This window comes from Bombus terrestris, chromosome 1 (assembly GCF_910591885.1).
Source record: "Bombus terrestris chromosome 1, iyBomTerr1.2, whole genome shotgun sequence".
In the NCBI taxonomy this organism is placed as follows: domain Eukaryota; kingdom Metazoa; phylum Arthropoda; class Insecta; order Hymenoptera; family Apidae; genus Bombus; species Bombus terrestris.
In genome coordinates, this window is record NC_063269.1 from 12,942,294 (window position 1) to 12,956,751 (window position 14,458).

The 14,458-nt window shown below is 36.6% G+C and overlaps 1 protein-coding gene across 2 annotated transcripts in view; it reads right to left on the minus strand.

Moving 5' to 3' along the window:
* LOC100652305 (rho GTPase-activating protein 7) overlaps positions 1 to 14,458 on the minus strand; it is a 351,036-nt gene that overhangs the window by 26,507 nt on the left and 310,071 nt on the right. For both annotated transcript variants that reach the window (XM_003393367.4, XM_012312804.3), the window contains one exon: positions 7,525 to 7,685. In XM_003393367.4, the coding sequence (XP_003393415.2) occupies positions 7,525 to 7,685 (161 nt within the window). The remainder of the gene's footprint in view (positions 1 to 7,524; positions 7,686 to 14,458) is intronic.

Genomic DNA, 14,458 nt, shown 5'->3' on the forward strand with positions numbered 1-14,458 from the left:
GTTTAACAAAAGAAAAGATAAGAAAACACGTACGATAAGCAAAATTAAACAAAATAAAAAATTTTTTAAAAACATTGTTAGAAGAAGTAAGTAAAAGTACTATGATCACAATTTCATTATAGTAAATTTCGAGTCAATAATAAAATTAATAGGAGATTCGGTGGAGATGATTTGGAACAAATGTGTAGTAATTGCAACAAGTGTTATATAGTCGAAACAAGCGAAAACGTGAATGCTCGATTGAACCTCGCACCTGTCGCGTAAAAAAAGGTCAACGGCGTCGCGTTCAGAAAACACCAAGAGTCCAGCATTACTCTCTGAAATCCATTGAATTCCATCTGGCTGTGAAACGAGGTAAAGGAAAGCGCGGGGTTAAAGGTTCCCCAAGTGTATGCGCGTCTCAGAGTCGACGATCTACTTCTGCGTTTCCAGGAGTCGAGCCCGGGCGAACCGTCAAATTACTTTCGAGGAACGAAACCCCGTAAAGTGGGACGCTATACGACGTCCACGAGTTCGATAACACAGCCGTAAATCGAGCCTCAATCGTTTCCTGTTCGATCGGTAATTACCGCCAACTATCGATTCGCCCGACACGCGACGAATCGCCATTCTCTGGTTTCGATCAAAACGGACGATCTCGCTGGCCAACGTTTACAGGGATGAAACTCGAAGAAACGAAAGGCGCACTTTCTGACAGCGAAAGTCTTCGATTCGACTCCAGTATACTCGAACAAGCGCGTACAGATGGCCTGGTATGCCTCGGAAAGTGAACGATTGTCTGATAAAATTTGAAAGGGAGTTTCTTTTCGTCATTTGTGAAAAAGGTGCAGGTTTCGCGTGGAAAAATGGGCTGATTCGATATCGTGACTGATTGGGACAAACTCAGAGTAATTGCAAGAAATTATAATTGCATCGGATATTGGTATCATTCGTGGATTTAGAATTTGTTTAGTTATTCAGATTCTAAAAATGAATTTTAGACTTAAATTTGGACAATAGATCTGCGATCTATTTTTATTTATACAGCATTTCTCCTATGTTTTATGAATTTACATGACTAAGCATGAAATTGTGTTTTTATTATACTGTCCAAAATCAAATATTGTATGTACAAAGTTGTCATGTTTTGTGCTTATCTAAGTGATCTTAATGTCTTCCATAATACAATAAGGGAAAGGTATAGTTCCATTTAAAAAATTCAAGATGATCCTACCTTCACTATGAAAGGAGAAAGTATATTTGAAATATTCTTTATCGCTACTTTTCTCTGAACACAGATAAATCTTCAGGAATAATTTTGTTTTTCCTATCTAGACTGTCACTAGTGATTGAAAAATGGACACCCTTCACTTCCATCCAAATCCTGATTGACAAATATTTCAAGACCAAGCCCCTTTCGCAACATCATGACACAAATATTAATTTCCAGATCCTTTCTCTTTTTTCATCGACGATGATCGAAACGATTCCCAGAAGGAATCGAGGCGAAATAACTGGACATCGTCTCTAACTTTCTCTCCGGGTCGAATCCTGGCGATCGGTTGCGCGCCTATTAATTTTGACAATCGAAAAGTCGGAGTCTCGACCTTGCACTCGTGGCCAAGGAAAGCCCTACTAGGTGAAAGCAAGCAGATGAGGCGTGGACACGTGGAAACGATCATCCACCGGAACCGTACGCCTTGCGAAAGCAAAAGTCGAAGCCCGTGCTATCGACGTCGTTCTCGTGAAACGTCTCGCGAAACGAGCGTTCCTTACGAAATGGCTGATTAGACGATAGACTCGTGGCGTGTAACGTTGTTCGCGTTTCAATGAAACGACGCGACGCGACGCGACGCACATGTTGTGAACAGTCTGAGGAAGCTACCTGTGGCGTCGTGGTTGACAGTAAAACGTTGTGTACTTAGCTAGGCACGTGTCTTTCGATGAGCGAAGATAAGAATATCGTATGAGAGATTTTAGTAATCTTTATTTATTACGTACAGTGATGAATCTCGCAGGTTTAGAAGAAATTTGTGAATGCATTTAAAAAATTGGATTTTTTATTTATTATGTTTATTTTATTTTATTTTTCATCTAGCATAATTCGAGTTATTTATGTTTGTATTTGGAAAGCTGACAAATTTTGCGTGAAATTTCTAAAAAGGATACTTCAAAATTTGAAGGTAGTATCGTAAGGTTACTACATTTTTATATAAATTTCAAAATTAGAAAATTAAATATTTAAATAATAGCAAGCATAAGGAGGCACGGCTTTAGAATTTCATGTTATGCGAAACATGATAAATAATCAATCACATGATAATATGGAACAATAACTGAAATAAATGGAGCAAATGAATAATAGCATAAAACGTGATTAAAAGCTTCTATCCCATCGTGAAACATAATTCATCGCGAAATTTTGCTTTTAAATAATTTTTAAAGTCGCGTTTAATTAATGTTTCGTGACAAATATAACGTCAAGGTTGATTTTTGTCGATCCTGTAGCTAATAGCTGTTTGCGGATACCTTGAACATGTTCGTTCGTCCGTGAAAAGTTTGCTTTTCAATGAAAGTTACGATCGACCGAATTTGCAGAGTAATCATGGCGAATGATAGTGGTGAATCCTCAGGGTCTAAAGTGAATCGATAGGCTACGTTCGAAAATCGGGTCAATGCAACAATAAAGCGTGAATAGAATACTCGCCGTAATATCCAATTCCAATTCGAAACAAATATTTTGCAAAATAATATTGAAGCACTAAAACCCAGCAACAAGTACGTAACAACTACTTACTTTATACTTAAATATACCTAGTATAAACTGCATAAGATAACCTATCGGGCATAATAACATGAAATCTTCTTCTTAGAGTTTAATTTAGTTTCTGAGTATTAGTACATTTAGGTCATATAACTTATTTTTAAGGAATCTTATAACTTTTAATATACCTAACTAGTTATCAAGAATATCACTCGTCAATGTCTTTTTGTTAGCAATTTCTTCTTCACTCGTATGCAATACAGCACAGGTTACCTTATCTTACGATCTTATATGTCACAAGAAGAAAGTTGAAATATACATAATTTATATCTGAAAATCTTAGAATTAAGAACTTTATTATAGATATAATCTGCCTTGAATGCATCTTAACCGTAATCTATGTCAGTGCTGTCGTCTTCTACGAGTTATTGTTCTAAGAAAAAAGCCTTTAGAATGAGAGCGAGAGATCCAATGTGAATTCTCTCATTCCCCGTCTCATTGTACAAACGATGAAAATGATTTATGATAATAGAAAAAACCTACTTTACGCGCGAGCAATATTTGAACATGTCTGATCCATACTATAAATTAATATAATTTAATGTTATAAGATTTAAGCTCTTTCGTACAATAATTTAGTAATGAATTAAGTTCTAAATTTACATCGAATAACCCAAAAAACTGACTCATAATTCGAAAATACACTTATGTAAGACTTCATTTATTTTATTATCACACTTATTACTCTTATGCAAGTCAAATTAATATTACTGGTTACTTGGTAAATTTCGCCAATTATATTAATTCAATTGTGCAAGAGGATCACAAGGCGACCATACTTATAAATAGTCACACATCTGATCTTCGACGTATGATTCAAAAGTCATAACGGTTATGATTGATCCTCTCATACATACGTGTCACGTGTCGCAATTGTTAGCAAAAAACGGCAACGATATCGAATGATTTCGTATGCCACGACGGTTAATACCATAAATGTGTGAACGTGCTTTCTCTCCATCTAGGGAGGCATGTTCGAAAAATATTCCCTGGTACAGGCGCTTTTTTTCTCTCTCTTTCTCTCTCTTTCGCGCTTTGTGGTTGCACGGTGTCTGTACTTGTCGGTCGCTTTACACGAGACCTCGCGACATTTTCTATTTATTAAATACAGAGCGCGCATAATGCAGTGTCCATTCGCTTCCGGTGAGAGCACCGACACTTGTTGCAGCTGCACGCGTGTCTACGCACGTGTGAGCTCGCGCTAATAGCGGGTAAAATGCGCGCCCGTGCACCGTTTATGGGCATGAAAGTCCTCGATCTCCGTGAACGCGACGATCTATCGATCCTTCGGGCGCGTACGCCGACAACCGTTGAAGAAAGCTCTATTATTTATCTAGCTAATTTTTCGTAACAATAGAATCGTGATTGTTTTATTATTTTGACAAATTGTTTGTTTCAGCATTAAGTAATCGGAAATACTGCGTAACATTCGGCTGAAAAATTTTTTAATGCAGGAAGCATGAAATATTCAAATTAATTTGGAACCTAGCTCTACGTTTCAATTCCTTTTTACTATACTAAGCTTCAAAAAATCTCAAAAAGTTCTATGCCAGTTATCAACGTTTTTATTATATTATATAACCGCACACTAAATTAAAAGTTTGAAACGTTGTTTAATAAAGATAGAAAATCAGAAGAAAAGGTGAAATTTCATTCCAAAATATATGACGATCTAATATTATTTTATTGTACGAATTGCAAATGTTAGCAGACAAAAAATTGCCTGGAGGAGTCGGAAGAAAAATCGCACGATATAAAAACAATTTATGAGATGAAATCTCGGATAGACGGTTCCCATCGATCTATCGATTCGCACCGTCATGTTACGGAGATAGAGATTACGCGTATCGATACGTACACAAGGTATTCTCGCGTATGTTTGAATGAAAATAAAAGAGACAGAGGAAGAAGAAAAAAATAACAGCAATCACGATTATTCGCAATGAATTCAATCGGACTTTGCGTTCCTTTCTTTTGTATGATTGTTACGAGGGGCGCGTGAATGGATCCGAGTAATTTCTCTCTTGAGATCGCACGAATTGATCTTCGTGATCTTAATCGACCGGCCCTGGCGTGTAATTGATTTAAGCTCACAACGAAACGCTTTTAACTCTGATTTGCGAGGCGAACGCTCGTAGTGCGTCGTCTCATTGTATAATTTTGGAACACTTCCTGTTTGAACGACGGAGGCTGAACAATAAAATTTCTTTAAGATTGATCTTTACGAGTTCCGTGACACCACGCGGACGATTCCCGCCCTCGACTTGCGTCAGTTTTGAATTTAACGAGGCATGTACATTTCGCGCCATATAGTTCGATTAAACGACGGGAATAAAAAGGTGTTCCACGCGAGAAGTTAAAAATGCCAACCACTACTGGCGTTGGTCTCTCGATTCAATTTCCTCGATTATTCTTCCATTTCACTCTTCGCGATAATTGTACATATCACACGTGAAACTGTTTTTTATGAAAGTTTATGAACACGCTAGATTGGAGGTAATCGTGGTGTTAAATGAAATTGTTTTAGCAATGGTGATAAAATTGGTGAGAATTATTTGGGCGAAACGCGAAGAATGATTACGAAGTCGAGCGATTTGAATCCTCCCGTTAGGCATTAATTTTTATTTAGCAGTGAATGTTATTTTTGATAACGCTATCAATTACTAATAAGTACCTCGGTTTATTCTAAATCTTAATGTCTTTTCGCTATCCTAACGAACCGGAAATCAATTACGAAAAATAAGATTTTACGAAACGATTCTAATGGAAAATTCGAATGCCACTCTCGTACGACCACCATAAGGACGTCGTTCCACCATGCCTAGCAGCACTTTCCACGGTAATTAACTCTGGTCTTATCCTGGTCACGTGACGATCGTTAGTTGTTATTCCATTCGTATGTTCGTCCTCAGCAAATCGTAAGAATAGCACGAGACGGCCAAGAGCCTCGCATAACAATGACCATACACGATGGAAACGTGTCATAACTCGTTGAATTCCGATAGCTCGAGCCTGCAATTAGTCGACGGAGAAAGAGATTCGAGATAACGAAGTGTATTTCGATGTCGTCGCCACTTGGCGAAACACGGACGATGGAATGACGAAATGACTTTTGTGACCCTGGAATTTTACTCGAAGCAAGTTGGAAAATATCGAAGATAGAATTAGTCGATGCCGTTACTGCACTATCTTGAAGATTTATTTTGGTATTTCAATATTTTTATATTCGTCGCCATGAGGTTTAGCAATGATCGATAGAAAATTTTTTGTTTCGATATGTAATTAATTGCCTGTTTCAAAATAATGATTGCATTAAATAATAGCAGAAAATTTCAATATTAATCATAAAAATAAATTATGCTTCTCGTAGTTAAATCTGTAAATTCTATTTTGTGTAGGATTTAATCGACGTGAATGGAAAGTTGACTGATATACGATCGACGATAAATGTATTAATTAAGGCTTAGAGTGTTGTTCGTATGGCTGGATATTGCTAGAAAATTAAATTTGTTTTTGTTGATGATTTTCAAGGGGACAGAATAAATTCTAAATCTTATTCAGCTCTACTAAAACGTTTCCTTACCTTCTAAGAATGAAAGCACGAAAATGATTTCTAAATTTCACTCAAGCGTACTATAATTTTCCACTTTATTTTAAAATAATTTTCTAATAAAATTAGTGGATACATAGAGTGCCTCGAAATTTTCGTAATTCGTAATTTCATGAGAAAGTTTATCGAATTTTAAATCACGTTTCAGAAATGATTCTTTCTTCGGTTCCTTTATATTTCGTTTCACAGAATATGAATTTTAATATATATGAGGTTTATCGTAAGGATTGCATGTCTACAAGATTCAACAGAAGATACAGCGTGGAAACTAAGGTACCTGAGTTCCTCTAGAGATCCTAAGATCCATAATCAACAAGATAACAAAAAAGAAATTCTATTGTGATGTGAACGTATTCTACTCACAAAATTCTACCTACTAAAAATTCAACAACCAGTTACTTCGACTAGTATGAAAAATAATAATTCGAGAAGTAACTCTTGCTTAAAAGAATTTACTCTAAGTCTTCTCAGATCAACGTCAAATATTGGACATTCCTGTGGCTCTTGACATATCAAGAGATTACTCAGGTGACGTGCAATGTACGCCTTAGATGACGAATCCTTTCGGAAGCCGAGCGACAAAGCGACTTTCCCAAAATTTGAGGAACGAATCAGCGTTCAAACAGATAATCTGGTCGCACTACGGAAGTTGAAGAAGGGACGTGATCCTTAAAAGGACCGCACCCGAGAAACCGTGGGATTCTAAGAAGCATTTAGGTGGAGGAGCCCTTGTCGCGGCAAGCCCCAACTTCATCCTGATATTCCTGATCTAGACTGGTATTTCCGTCTGTGGAGATCCTCTCCTTTCGGATAGCTAAAAGCTCAAAAGGGTCTACTTGAAAAGGAGCAATGAGTTTCTTTTAAAAAATATTCAGAAACCAGGAACGACACGATAGAAGGAATACAATACAAATGATATATCAGAAAATACGATCAAACTGACTTTTGGTTGTAACTTTTCTTTTAATTTATTCGAGGTCTTAAAGAGAGTTGTGCGTTTTATTTATTTTATATCGCAACGTTTTGAGAAAGATTTAATTGTTTCCTTCAGTTAAAGGATATACAAAAAATATTGTCCTTTTAAAATTATAAATTATTAGAGACTACTTACGCTTTTGCTGTGACTAGTGCTGTGCGTGTGATGCGTGTCGATTTTCATATTGGCGCACCGATTAAGTGCATGCAATCGTCGAAATAGACTTTGTAGGGAATCAGCCTCGAGGAAGGGGTGGTCCTTGGCTACGCCAGAAACGTCTATTGGGAACTGGTAATCTGGAACAAACAGGAAACAAGCGTTTCATTTATCTGCACCACTTAACCAGTCGACATTAAGATTTTAAAAATTTACTTATTAAAAATGGAACTCTTCTTTTCTAACTGCAAGGTTACACATTTCCTTCTGTTATTTCCTCTTTTAGAAAAAGAAGAAAACACTTGAGTTTTGAATGAAAAAGAAAATGTTACTGTGTCAAAACATATCTTCAGGATATTATTAAAAAATAACTTATCTTAAACCCTAACAATACAAGTATACATCATTATGTATACTTTAATTAATTTGAAAATGGTAAAATATACAATATCAGAATTCTAAAAAGAAAAAAGAATATTTAAAAAGAATAATAAGAATATGAAAAGAATAAAGAGCAAGAAATGTTTTCAAAACGTCATTAAAGAACTAAATGTTCTTCGAACCCTTTAACAAAATAACATACTTCACCAAAATCCGTTTATCAACTAACAATCCGCTTAGTCCGCACACCTTTATCGATAAACCAGTACCGATCGTTCTTCGTGTACGAAGTCTAATTGAAATAATGCCTAGTAAAATGAATTAAAACAGGGCGCGTGCGTTCCTACCGTTCTTCGTTTCTAATTGAATTTAAACGAGCGCTACCGCGCCCGGAAAAATAGAGGAGCAGGGATGCCAAGGCATCGACAATGGCTGTGGCCAGGATTTTATGGGCCCATCGAGTTTACGAGGAGATTAATGCCTGCGGGCTAAGTGGACACTGACCAAGCCCATTCAAGATCTTCGTTTGTGCGAGTTTATGCATTTACGTGCTTGAAAGTCGATCGTCCTCTTCCCGTATCAACGACACCACCATGATACATGAATTTCGATTATTTGATTAATGAACTCCATGTAAATTCTATACCGCAGGGGACACGTCTGTCCAACTTCCTACTCGGTTTAGAACCTAATGTGCTTCTAATGACGCGATTGTATCGTTCGATGATGCTCGAGATAAATGAGCATAGTTGTCGCTACAAAAACTTAAAATTGCAAAATGAGTGTCTTTTCTTATTAAGGTATAGAGTGTCTTAAAAAGGTGCTTTGAAAAAAATACATATTCGAATCACTGCGATTATTAAGTATTAAAAATATCGCTTTATCTATATTTCTCTATTTTCAAAAATCTTGTTTTCAATATTACTATTAATATCTTTAATATTATTTACGTTGTCCTGCATATATGAAAGACTAATTTGTTTGTAAAGAGTTAATAACAGCCTTTGGTATAATTTTTATAATTCCCCTATATTCTACAAAAAAAAAGATGAATTTTTCTATTTCAAAACGATATTCAATTGTAGAAGAATATTACAGTCCACAAAGAGGTATGTTTCCAAAAATGAAAAAACTAATTCTTCAAAGAAAACCTAGCGATCGCTATCGATACTACGGGTTTTCAGTTAGTTCATGAATATTCTCAACCTATCAGCTGTTATAGCAGCGCGTAAACGAAACAATCGCGATGTCCGATGTAAGTAAGGATTCGAGGAAACGTAAGATATATGGGTACCCGCAAAGGTGGAGAGGATCACCATAAAGTATCGCAGACTGGGAGAAACGAGAGGAAAAAAGGACACAAAGGGAACTTTCGTGGAATTCTTTTTTCGTGGAGGTGACTCGCGAAACGTCGATACGTTTCGCCAGACCGTTATTTTATCCCTTATCGGCTTTCACTCGAAAATTTCGTGCAGTTTCGCAGATGACATTATTCTTGGCCGTTTTCGTCGCGGTCATCCGTCTCTGTCTCCTTTTGTTCGCAAAACACCCCGTTGCGAAACACCATGAATACGTGATCGTGGATGCCCCGTTGAAACTTCGGATGCCCTCCATCGCGGCTTGCGCAATGTCGACCCAGATCTCTTGAACCAGATCTCAGATCTATGATCTCAGAACGAGGGACCACGGATTGATCGAGACGATCTATTAACGTCCGCGGTAACGTTCATTCGATCGTAACAAACCGTTTTTTCTTTCGTTTCTTTCTCTGTGCGTATTTTTCTACGAAATAAGAAGAATTACCTTTCGTCGAAGGAAATTTTTTCTCGAGGCACGAACAGTTCGAAGTTACGAAACCGAAACTGTCGATACGCAGAAGGGACATACCGGTACGCTATGAGATTTCATACGAGTGAAAAATGACTGATCCAGGTAGTAGAAAGATTTAAATGAATTTGCTACTTCTGACTGGGAACACAGTGTGAAGGATTCTAAGAAATATGAAAAATGGACGGTATGTCGGATTCGGAATCTTGTTGGTAAATTAAACGCGAGAGATTTCGAAAAATAACAAGGAGAAATCTGAGAAACTTTTTTTTCTACCGTCTACTGTTTATCAATTTCGTGTTGTATTTTGTACTTTCCAATTCTAGCTATTTACTTTCTCATAAGTTCGTTATCTATTCAGTCAGATTACATTTGTATAAAAATAGAAAATGTTTAAAAGTATTATTACCGAATTATTTATATCGTTAATTTTAAGAGATCACGCGTATAAGGAAGGAGAGTTCGCAAGATACGTTGTTATTTAAACGAACATCTGGATCTGTAATTATGTTCGGGACGGCAATCAAAACATTAACTTCATTATTTGAAATTTTATAGAGTCCACTCTATCGTGTTTTACTATTCTGTCCTGTTCGCTTCATTTTATTACAATTATGACGTTGCTTGGCGTAACGGGACTTTCTCTATAAAAGTCCGATGCTTCTAATAGTAACGGACGCGCTTCGTGTACAGCGATTCCCTTTCGTGATTTAACGTTCCCCGCGATAATCAGGAAATTAAACTACGCCACGTGACGTAAACGAATTTACATATGCCCTGAAACCACTTTCGATGAACTCATTAATATGAAAACCCTTCCTGAGTTTAGTATCTACTTTCTCTGTGATAAATGATTCAACAGTTGGAACACCCTCTCAAACATGAAAATATGATACGAAAGTGTTTTAATAAAAGGTATTACATAGGAATATTTCGTGTTAGTTATTTTTTGAGATAAGTAACTATTTCGAATAGTATTAGATTTTCCAGAGAATTGTCACAGCTTTTTTTATGGTTTTGTTGCACCATATAATGCGTTTTATTCTGCGGTATAAGTGTTTTCTATGTCTAGTTGGTTATTACAATTTTCTTGTTTCATATTACCTATTTATTAAATCACGCAAAAAGATGATGATCTATAGATGAGATTTGATGGATGAAGCAAAACCTTTTATCCTAAATTTCCAAGTTTCTTTCGTGCGATAAATGCAATGCACGTAGTTTTACATGCAAAGCAGAATGGATCTTTACTACATTTAATATCTTCTACATTCAACTAATTCAAATAATGTACATTATTTCAAAGCTAAATAAGTGAATCCATTCATAAATGGCATTAGAGATAAAAAATGAGAATAAATAATCAGAAATTCAATCTACCTTCTCTAAATCTCGAATTCAGCACACTTTAAAAAGAACATCCATTGCTTAAATCTGGATGCTAAACAAAATTTCTAAAACACTCACATCGTTATAACCCTAAAAAACTAACTCCTAAGAGAGAAAGAGTAGAAAAAAAGACTTTCAGTAGCCACTTTCTAATGAATAAATCAATCGATCTGGCCGTTAATAATTTACAACGATTCAAGTTCCTAACGATTCGCGTACGAAAGAAAACGAGACTGGCGCGGTTCGTGCAGTTTCGCGACGATTTTATATTTAATGAACACGTCGGCTCATTATCTGTGTTTCACGTGTGTCTACTTTTTCATCTGGCAGAGGTCTACGTTCTCGTAGTACATCGATACATAGACGATATTCCATTAAACCAGGACAAACGAGGCGCTTCGCGCTGTCGTGATTATAACAAAATCGCGTTGCCCGATAACTCTTGCTCCACGATCGATAGATTAACGTTAACGATTGGCCGATTACGCTCTCGCTTCCTGGATGTACTAATTGCCGAGCGTTCCGCGAGGAAATCTTCGTTGCCAGCTGCGCCGTCCATCTCTGCTTCGCCTAACGTATTAATTAGCATCCGTGGGGACTGGATTTCACTCACTCGCCATCGTTATTAGCGTAATCAATAAATATTAACGGGACGAAGAGGATAATTGGAGTTAACAATTTTAGATAATCACCACGAGTTTAAATAAACGTGTATCTCTGCCTCGTTTTCTCTCGATCGCGAAGACCATTGTCTTTTGGTTGAAAGGATTCTGTGAAGAAGAGAATATCAACGTAGATGAAATCAAGTTGATAAGGTGTATCGAAGTGCATTCTTGTTCTTGCTCGAAGTTGGAGGGATCCGAACGAAAAAAAATTTACGTTTTAAGTTAGCGGTCTCGGTACTTTACATGGAATTTTAGTTGAATATTAATATTTTTCTTCGATAAGGCGCAGAACGTTCGTAGATGCAAAATATGCGCTGACAGCGCAGGTTTATTTTATGGAACATCGATAGATATAAAGAGTTTTTTTAGTTTCGCGAAGTTTATGTTTTGTGTATGAATTATATCGTAAATAGTTTCAAGTAGTGGTAATGTTCTTGAGATATTTCAACTCCATCGAACTCATGCGAACCCCCTGTGTATATAAAACGAAGTAAGTGCGTTTCGTAATGGCGATTATAGGGAATGAAGCAAGCATCCTATTGACCGTGAGTTTGATTTCACTGATTGGATCGCGAATGCAAGTGAATGTAATGCTCGCATCAACGCGAACATTGCCGTAAAAATTCTTTTTTTTTTTTCCTTCCTGAACGTAAAACATTCTCTCGAGTCGAATTAAAGGCATCTGAACATAAAACGGCGATTTGCCAGGTGTGACAAACGTATCGCGTGTCTGCAAAGCCGATACCTCGAAAGCACGCATCATCGTGATTTCCTGTTACTTTACGCAACGAAATGCTTCTCGTGATAATCATCGTGCGAGCATCGATCACTTCGTAATGCGAATTTTTTTAGTTGATCGCGTCACTGTATTATAAACGTGGTATTCCTGGAACGAGGCCCGCTTCTCTAAAAGGAAAAGAAATCGACTAGCATCGATTTCGTCGAGAATTCTATTCGCCCAACCACCACCAGATCCCTCAACTGGAATCAATGAATACGATATACGGAGCGACCATAAACGTGAATATGACGTCAATGCTGTCCACGCGTATTTTTCTCTTCGTTTGATCGTATCGTGAATCATTGATCGGTCGGTAAATCGACGCTATTGAAAGATCGTAACGTTAGTAACTTAATTAACTATCGATCCTCTTAGCGTACACGTGCGACCAAAGAAGTGGGTCATCGAGATTGCACCGTGGGGATGATCAATATAAATCTTCTGTAACTGGAGTTGGATTTATCACGGGAACTGCGCAGCCTCTATACCGTCATGTCATTTCGTGCGTGTCCCCCGATCTCTAGATCTCGTGATCTCTTGATCTTTGCACCCAACCATTTATCGGTGCGCAACTAACCAAGTGATCTATGGAGAGGTCCATAGGATCCACGGAAATGCGTCGCTTTCGAAAAATTTCTGTTAATCTGTTCCTTTCTATTACGCTAAACGTTTCTTATTAAACTTTTAGGCAAGAAATTACGATCTAAATCTTGTAAGACAATTAAATACTATAAATAATATAATGACACTAAATAATATAAGTTTTACGATTTAAAATTTTATTCGATCGGATTCATTCTTTTCGTATTAGTAACGTCGATTAGCTTTTTAGTGTTCGAAACAGGTTCGCGAGGAATTTGAAATAACTGTGACGTGCTTGGAAGAATAAGAGGTTGGCGTTTGTGCACGGTTTGATAGATTACAGTTTGCAAATATATTCGAGAGCACGTACGATTATGCTAAATATAATGGTAGAGTACTTCAGACTCTAGGAAGAATAAAAAGTAGTACAGCTAAAGATAGAAATGTGATCGATAAAAACTGTCTGTTAGACACGCAATACTTGTTCTCTATTTCTGCATGTTAACCTTCTGCACGGAAAAGAAATTCTGTTACAGAGCGATGAAAGTTTAGCATTCCATATATTACATTCAGAGGTATTACACAGAGATATTACATAGCTTAAAACAAACAAAAAAGTAACTTCATACACGTGTTAAATAATACTGAAAAAACATTGTAAGTGGTATTGTACATGTGATCAAACAGAAACTATCGAAATCGAAGCTCTTTAATAAACAGAATCTGATACATCCCCATCTTTGAAATCTTGTAACTTGATTCTTTCACAAACCATCATTTCGTGGTGTCTGTTTGCTCTGACTTGTATGCAACATCCAAAATATTGTATCACATATATATTACATATTATCAGTTCCATTGAAACCAAAACTGGTGTAAATACGATCTCACTTATCTATCGTTTCGTAACTTGATTCTTACGCAGGAAATTCATTCAGGGTAGTGTTTTAATGAATGAATTCTTAGATAAGATAAAACTAAAATAAAATAGAGAAAAATTACAAAATTAATAAAGATGTTGGATCTTTTAGTTAGAAATTAATAGTTAATAAAGCGTTTGTTTGAAGAAGTTGAAAGTTATGTAAATTGTATAAATTAATACACCAAAATATGACAATATTTTCCTTGAGATTAGCGCTCTTTTACTCAAACTTCTTACATGTTTCGATCCCCTACAGCTTTTGATCAACTTCAAGTTACAATCAAGTTACAAGTTGAAGAGAGTTCGGCAGATCACGAGACTCAATATGACTTCTTTTTCACGCGTAGCATTTAACCGCACGAAGTA